The sequence below is a fragment of the Apium graveolens genome, chromosome 9 (genome assembly GCF_009905375.1).
Source record: "Apium graveolens cultivar Ventura chromosome 9, ASM990537v1, whole genome shotgun sequence".
NCBI classification, from domain to species: Eukaryota; Viridiplantae; Streptophyta; class Magnoliopsida; order Apiales; family Apiaceae; genus Apium; species Apium graveolens.
In genome coordinates, this window is record NC_133655.1 from 194,105,848 (window position 1) to 194,114,090 (window position 8,243).

Sequence of the window (8,243 nt, forward strand, 5' to 3'; positions counted from 1 at the left end):
TTAATCATATTAAAGTCATGTCGTGCTTGATTATACCATTATTTCTAGTTCACTTGATTAACAATTGCAGAATTATCGATCACAATTGGATGATTTTGGTGGTCAACATTCCAGTATTGTGCTGTCAATAACATAGTAATAAGATCAAGGCATTTCTAAATTTATACTAAAATCTGACAGCATAGAAGCGCATTAGGGTATCAACCATACCCAACACAATATCTATACTCTTTACTAACGAGGAAACACTTTTCCGAAAAACATAATGGTATCAAATTACCAAAAAAATATTATTTTAATACCCACTATATCATTTAATTAATTATTTTCATTGCAAACTCGGGTTCGATTCGCTACAACTATATATTTATACAAGATTGAGCATTTTTAGGACTATTTTTCGGGGTAATTGGGCATTCGATGCCCTTCCAAAAATATTTGAGATCTAGTTTTTCGAGCTAGCCACTTGACTGCTTCGAGTATCGATGATAACATTATTAGTACAACATATTCATCTACCCAAATCACCTGATGCTTCTTCATTTAGAACCTTAAGGCATCAGTCACGTAACAATTATTCAGGCATTTATCCAGGTCTCTTAATCTCCTTCCATGAATAATTGTACTCCTTCATGTTCCAAGGTATACACGTCCGCTTGAAGTATCTATGATAACATTTTCCTTACAATATAATTCCGCCAACTAAATATATTTTCATTTGGTTAGAGGAATATATTGTAATGAAATGTTATCAAAAACACTGAAAGCCGACATCTACCTTGAAAAATGGAGGAGTTCAACTATTCATGGAAGGAGATTAAGTGACCTACACAAATGCTCCAATTAATGGTTATGTGACTGTCTGTCTGACTGATTCCCTGTTGCTTCCAAATGAAGAAACATCAGGTGATTCAGGTTTTTCGGCTTCCGGCTCTTCCTGATTGTCCTTCGGACCCAGCCTATCTCTTAGATATCGGACGAACTGATTGAGTTCGCCTTTTTTGATCATTCGTTAAATAATCTTCTTGAGGTGGTAGCACTCATTAGTATTATGCCCATTATCTCTGTGGTAATCACAGAACTTATCGGGATTTTTTTTGTGATTCGTGACCTTCATTTTAGCGGGCCGAACGAACCCAGGCTTTCTTTTGATCTTATGAAGAATCTTGGAGATTGGTGTGTTCAAAGGGGTGAATACAGCCGAATCTCTATCTCGATGTCGTTCGGCCCCACGGTCGGTTTGCTTTCTTCCTTCTTTCCTACTATCCCTTCAGTCACCCCCGGATCTTGAGCTTTCATATCTATTCGTTCGCTTCAAACGGTCATCCCTTCGGGAATCTTTGTAACCTCCGATACTTTCCATCTTTCTCCAAATATTCTCTCCCCTCACATAGATATCATTGAGGGATTTGGGAGAAAAATCATAAAGAGAGGAGCGAAACTTTTTACCTTTATAGGGGTCCACACTACTAGAAATAGTAGATACGACATCGGTCCTTAGACATCGGCATGTAATGCACCCAATGTTAAAATGCAGTTTAACATCGGTTTTGTAAAAAGCGATGTTGAATACGCATATTGACATCGGTTTCACTTAGTAGCCGTTGTCTATCTTCAGAAATTAAAAAGGCCACAAATTTGTTTTTAACTTTGACATCAGTTCATTTTGTTAACCGTTATCTATGGCCTTTTAAAAAAAATAAAAATTACTTAACTCCCCCCCCCCCGCTTTTCAGTACACTTTCCCCCCTTTAATTTTAATAAAAAATTCACTTTAACATATTTTCCCCCCTTTCCAAAAAACCTCCTGCGAGCCTCTCATCTCTCCACGACCCTCGCCTCTCTCGTCTCTCTCATCTCTCCCCTCCTTCTCTCTTAGTCTTCTTACCTTTCTTCTCTCTTCTTACCTTAGTCTCTGTTAACCGTCTCTTCTCTCTTTTCTCTGAAACCCTAATTTCAGCCCCAATTCTAATTCAAGATTTGGAGCTTCAAATTAGAGCAAATTAAACTTGAAATTGAGCTAGTATCTGGAGGTTGGAGCTAGTATCTGGAGGTAGACAGCATTTGGAGGTTGGAGCACTGAGGGTTTAGAACATTGGGGTTTCAGAACATTGAAAGCATCCGGAGGTATATTCTTCTTTACTTCTTTACTGTTTATCTCCCTCATTTTTATGTTTAATATCTTCTTTGTGCATGTAAATGTTTTATGTTTATCTTCTTTTCTTCTTTACTGTTTTTCTTCTTTGTGCATGTAAATGTTTTATGTTTTTGGGGGTTTTATGTTTGTTTCTTTTTGGGGGTTTTATGTCCTGTTTTTGGGAATTTTATGTCATGTTAAATATTTTAGGTACACTGATGTAAATCAATGTTTTAGGTACATTGATGTAAATATAAATGTTTCTGTTCTGTTTTTAATTATGTGTTTTTTAGGGGTTGTTCATACATATTAGTGTGTTTTGGGGGGGTTTTTGGGGCTGCATTTGAACAGGTCTCAGATATGAACAAGTCTCTGCATTTCTTGTTTTGTATGATAGTCATTTCTCTGATATGAACAAGTCTCTGCATTCCTGATATAAACTATCTGTTACTTGTGTTGTATTATAGTAATTGTTTTGTATAATTATCCTTCTCACAGATACAAGTAACAGATAATTTTAATTTATTTATTTATGGGCTGAATTTGTTTCAATACTCAAGTTCTCACTGAGTTTTATTTATGTGAAGGAAATTCAACAATTGTCTGGGCTGTGAATGTTGGAATTATTGGTTTTTAATTATGTGATATTTTCAAATATCTTGGTTTAATTTGTTTTAATTATCTTGGTTTAATTTAGTCTAGTTTATAAATTTAGTCTAGTTTTGTAATTAATTGGGTATATGTATAGGATCTTAGAGTAATGAATTAGTACTATAAATTATTAGGATATCAAGGTATTTACTCCTTTCTAAGTTTATATAATTAATCCCTACAGTAACCAACACAAATTTGATATGCCTTTTATTAAATAATTATAAATAGGTATGTGTTGGATTTTTAATATTTATAGTGGCTATCAGGTAGGGAAATTTGATGGATAAGACATGGATTTTGCAAGATAGAGATTCTTTAGCATTTGAAATGGGGGTGGAAAACTTCTTGATATATGCTGAAGAAAATTCTGAAGATCGTAACAAAATTCCTTGCCCTTGTGGACGATGCGCCAATTTTAAAAAATTCTCTATAAAAACAATCAGGGGCCATATCTATGACAATGGCTTTTGTCTAGGTTATGTGCATTGGGTTTGGCATGGGGAGACTGCTTCTACGGGTCCTAAATCTTCAAGTGCTAGTTGTCCACCTGAAGAGCAAGCTCCAGACCCACCTCCTGAGCAAGCCTCTGATGAAGCGTCAGAGCAAGATCAGGAGCATGTCGCTGCTTCGGAAACTGTTGATGTTTGTGAAGCGGCATATAACTCGAGTCAATATGATAATGATTCATATCAGTTTAGGAGGTTCGTAGCCGATGCTGAGCAACCTCTATATGAGGGTAGTGACTGTACTAAGTTAGAGTCGATGTTGAAGTTGCATAACTGGAAATCTAGGTTTGGTATTACCGATAGTGCCTTCACTGACCTCCTTTCTTCTGTTGGGTCTCTACTTCCCAAAGATAATATGTTACCTAGTAATGCATATGAAGCAAAAAAAACCCTCTCCAATTTAGGTCTAGAGTATATAAAGTTCCATTCATGTCCGAATGACTGTGTACTGTAAAGGGGTGTACATGCTGATGCAACCAAGTGTCCTAAGTGTCGACTTTCTCGGTGGAAGTTGACAAAGAAAGGTGAAGAGAGGATTAATCTTCCAGCCAAAGTCATGTGGTATTTTCCAATAATTCCTAGATTTAAACGTATGTTTAAATCTCCTTCCACCGCTAAACTAATGTGTTGGCATGCGCAACAGCGGACACAAGATGGTAAAATGCGACATCCAGCCGACTCTCCATCTTGGAAAAATATAGATTATAGGTGGCCATCCTTTGGTAGTGAACCGAGAAACCTTCGCTTGGCTTTATCGGCGGATGGTGTAAACCCGCACAATAATGGCCTATCTAATAGATATAGTTGCTGGCCAGTCATATTGGTGACTTACAATCTTCCTCCCTGGTTATGTATGAAAAGAAAATTTATGATGTTGTCGATATTGGTCCCTGGCCCGCATGAGCCTGGTAATAACATCGACATCTACTTACAACCGATGATTGATGATTTAAAAAAGCTTTGGAAGGAAGGGGAACCAAATATGTATGACGCGTATAACAAATCATTTTTCACTTTAAAAGCAGTTTTAATGTGGACGATAAATGACTTCCCTGCTTACGCAAATTTATCTGGCTGCGTTAATAAGGGTTATAAGTGTTGTCCAGTTTGTGGAGATGACACCGTAGCTAAATTTTTGACTCATAGTAGGAAAATGTGCTACCAAGGGCATCGTCGATATTTGCCTCTACATCATCCTTATAGAAGGCAGAAGGCTGCTTTTAATGGACAACAAGAGTTTGAGCAGCCGCGTCGAACCCTATCCGGAGAAGAAGTGTTAGCAGAGCAAGAACAAATCAAATTTGAATTTGGGAAGAAAATGAAGAAGGCAAAGAAGGTTGAAAGTCCATGGAAGAAAAAGTCAGTATTTTTCGAGTTAGAATACTGGAAATTTCACCATGTTAGGCACTGTATTGATGTCATGCATGTCGAGAAGAATGTATGTGATAGTCTGATTGGCACATTACTAAATATGCGCCATAAGATAAAGGATAGTGCGGCAGCCCGTCGTGATATGATGGAAATGGGCGTTAGGTCTGATTTGGCTCCCCAAGTAGGAGTAAAGAAAACCTATTTGCATCCTTCTCCCTTTACTTTGTCAAAGGCAGAAAAAAGGACTTTCTTGTCATCATTAATGTCGATGAAACTTCCATACGGACATGCATCGTACATAAATAATTATGTTTCCATGCCTGATTTGAATATTTACGGGCTAAAATCACATGATTGCCACATTCTTCTCCAACAATTACTCTCGGTTGCAATACGCTCCGTTCTTCCGAAGCATGTTAGGGTCACAATTATTAGATTGTGTTTCTTTTTTAATGCTTTTTGCAACAAAGTAGTAGACGTGTCAAAACTGGATAAGCTGCAGTCAGATGTTATACTAACCTTGTGCGATCTAGAAAAGGTTTTCCATGCGTCATTTTTTGATGTAATGGTACATATAGTAGTCCACTTGGTCCAGGAACTACGCTTATATGGACCAGTATTTTATAGGTGGATGTATGCGTTTGAACGGTTTAATAAAGTACTAAAGAGTTATGTTCGAAACCGTTATTATCCCGAAGGTTGTATGGCAGAGAGTTACCTTGGAGAAGAGTCCGTAGAATTCTGCACCGAGTTTCTTAGTCAGAATTACTCCACTGCCGGTCTTCCAAAGGACCAAGATAATAAGATATCAGGTCCATTATCCGCTGTGATAATAAAATCAGTGGAAGAGAAGGAGCGAGATGAAGCACATCTACATGTCCTTCTAAACAACGCTGAAGTGTTTCCATATATTCTGTGAGTTTATGCAGTTTGTTGTTTTCAATTCATCATTATCCAGTAATTAGTCTTGTAATGTGTCTTTAATATATCATTCCATATGCATTTTTCAGAATGCATAAGGAATATCTTGAAGAAATTCACCGAGGGAAAAGGAAAAGCTTACATTGGCTCGTGAGAGAGCACAATCGGCTCTTTGCTGATTGGTTTCAAAACAAAGTCAGTGTTGTATTAGGTTCTTTGATCTGTAGTGTAATGACGACTATTAGCTATTTAGGATTTAAAATTTCTTATCATATCTGTAGGTGAATGATGAACTAAGGGAGAACAACAAAGGTGTTTCAGATACGATAAGATGGCTCGCTGCCAAGCCATCATTTTCAGTACTAACTTATCAAGGTTATCTAGTGAATGGAGTGCGATATTTTAAAAAGGAACGAGATGACATACGCGTTGTTCAAAACAGCGGGGTGTCTGTCATTGCTAAAGCGGTCCAGGTTTCTAGTGCCAAGGACTTGAACCCCGTAGAAAGTGATTTGACATTTTATGGTATCATACAAGAGATATGGGAATTAGACTACCATGCATTCAAAGCTCCCTTGTTCCTGTGTAAATGGGCAAGTAATGATAAAGGAATAAGGGTTGATGATCTTGGGTTCACACTTGTGGATTTTAGTCGACAAGGTCACAAAAAAGATAAATATGTTTCTGTTGACCAAGTCAAGCAAGTGTTTTACCTTGAAGATCCCGTTGATGCTACCTGGTCTATTGTTCTGTCCTCCACAACTCGAGACTACCAAGAATTGTATAATGAAGATGACTTAGGAGACATGATCATGGAACATCCCCCATTTTGCACTGAAATCCCCGCAACTGATGTCACTACTGATGATGTCGCTCATACTGCTAGACCTAATGTTGAGGGAATTTGGATTAAAAATACTGCTACTAAAACTCCTGCACCTAATGTCGTTACTGACTGATGATGTAGCTTTATGTAAAATATATATCTAAATGGGAATTTGAATGACTGAATGAACCATATATATTTGCCTTTAATTGTGTTATAATGTGTAAAATATATTGTTAATTTTTTTTTTCTTTTGCATTGTTATAATCATATAAGTAGTTCATCCATAATTACTGATTGATGGCATTATTTTTTCTTTAATTATTTTGCATTATTTAATTGTACTTCTATAAAATACTTTAGAGTTATTTCGGATGTGATTAATTACTGATTGCAGTTTAGGTAAATTATTGTTCTTGTATAGTTGTATTCGTACTTGCTGATTTTACAATTTATTATTTATGCTTGACTGTAATTAATGACGGACTGAAAATATATTGTTCAACTGATGGCTTTATTATTCAATTTAATGCAAACTAAGGGAGCAAAATGGCAAAGAAGCAAAAAACCAAGAAAGTAATTTTCGAAGAAAATGACAGGAAGAATAACTCTGAAAAGGTTGATGATGAGATTGTTCCTGATGTCAAAACTTCAGAGACTTGTAATGAAAAGTTGGTTCAAGTCCCTCCACAATATCAAACTCAAAGTAGTTGTGAAGAAACGATGACCACTTCTGAATCTACAAAAAAAAGGCTAGGAGGTGCGCGTGGTGTTTCAGCTCTTCACAAAGTAGTGGTGAAGAAAGCTCGGGGAAAGAAATTTAAAGTTAGATACAATGATTTTGGAGTTCCCATCGGAAATACCAGGCCTACTTTACAGTCTTACATAGGAATGCTCGCAAGGACAATGATTCCAATCGACACTGAAAACTGGCCAAAAGTGGATTGTGATCTAAAAGCAAAATTATGGGATGATGTCCAGGTAAATCATATCCCTTGTTGACTTCTTCATTTTATTTAAATTGTGACTGTAAATTATGTGGCTAATTTATATTATGTGGCTCTTTAGGACACATTCAAAATTGCCCCAGAAAGTGAGAAGCTTGTGCTACAATCGGCAGGTGAAAAATGGAGGCAGTTTAAAGCTGATTTAACTGCAAAATATGTGATGCCATTTATTGGAAAAAAGAAGAAATTGATGAAGCCTCCGAAGAAGTATGCGTTTGTTGGTAAAGAACCTTGGAAGAAATTTGTTGCAGAGAGGACGAGCCCCAAATGGCTGGTATGAATATATTCTACTAATAAAATATACATGATTGCCATTTTACTTGCTAAATGATTAAATAGATTTTGGTTAAATAATATTTATTAATTTTTACTAATTTATTTTGGTGCAGGAACAACGTAAGTTACAGAGCAATAGAGTGGGTAAACGGAAATATCATCACCGCTTGTCAAGGAAGGGGTATATTGGTTTGCGAGAAGAAGAAGTAAGAACCATATCTATTTGGCTTTGCAATTCTAAGTTTTAAGGGAGTTTAAACATTTTCTCTTTTTTAACAGATAAAGAAAGGGAACTTAAAGCGGAAAGAGAAACCTGATCGTGCAATTTTTGGTGGAAGGCTAGGATGCCAAAGAATCCTGATGAGCTTACTGAAGAGCAAGCGGAAATAAATGCGAGAATTGTAAGTGATATTTTTAATACTGCATTCCCTTCAAAGATAATTGCGTCATAAATAATGCACTAATTGTTTGTATTTATTTTACAGGCTGAGTTACTTGAAATGAAGGAGAAGGGTGAATTTGTTCCACATAGAACAGAAGATGTG

The 8,243-nt window shown here is 36.5% G+C and overlaps 2 protein-coding genes across 2 annotated transcripts; both read left to right on the forward strand.

The window, feature by feature from the left end:
* The first annotated feature begins 3,118 nt into the window (after positions 1 to 3,118).
* Positions 3,119 to 6,548, forward strand: LOC141685816 (uncharacterized). The gene is made up of 4 exons (XM_074490896.1): positions 3,119 to 3,708; positions 3,754 to 5,583; positions 5,679 to 5,784; positions 5,871 to 6,548. The coding sequence occupies exons 1-4, from the start codon at positions 3,119 to 3,121 to the stop codon at positions 6,546 to 6,548; spliced, it is 3,204 nt and encodes a 1,067-aa protein (XP_074346997.1).
* A 416-nt stretch (positions 6,549 to 6,964) lies between these two features.
* On the forward strand, positions 6,965 to 8,015 carry LOC141685817 (uncharacterized). Its single transcript, XM_074490897.1, has 3 exons — positions 6,965 to 7,396; positions 7,484 to 7,696; positions 7,812 to 8,015. Exons 1-3 carry the CDS (start codon positions 6,965 to 6,967, stop codon positions 7,944 to 7,946), a joined length of 780 nt encoding a protein of 259 aa, XP_074346998.1. The 3' UTR covers positions 7,947 to 8,015.
* The last annotated feature ends 228 nt before the right edge of the window (positions 8,016 to 8,243 follow it).

Bases quoted from the DNA above. Each gene is read 5' to 3' on its own strand.
- LOC141685816 (XM_074490896.1), top strand. From the start codon at position 3,119: ATGGGGGTGGAAAACTTCTTGATATATGCTGAAGAAAATTCTGAAGAT. The intron at 3,709-3,753 runs GTATATAAAGTT...TGTACTGTAAAG, and splicing joins CTCTCCAATTTAGGTCTAGA to GGGTGTACATGCTGATGCAA. The intron at 5,584-5,678 runs GTGAGTTTATGC...TGCATTTTTCAG, and splicing joins GAAGTGTTTCCATATATTCT to AATGCATAAGGAATATCTTG.
- LOC141685817 (XM_074490897.1), top strand. From the start codon at position 6,965: ATGGCAAAGAAGCAAAAAACCAAGAAAGTAATTTTCGAAGAAAATGAC. The intron at 7,397-7,483 runs GTAAATCATATC...GTGGCTCTTTAG, and splicing joins AATTATGGGATGATGTCCAG to GACACATTCAAAATTGCCCC. The intron at 7,697-7,811 runs GTATGAATATAT...ATTTTGGTGCAG, and splicing joins GGACGAGCCCCAAATGGCTG to GAACAACGTAAGTTACAGAG.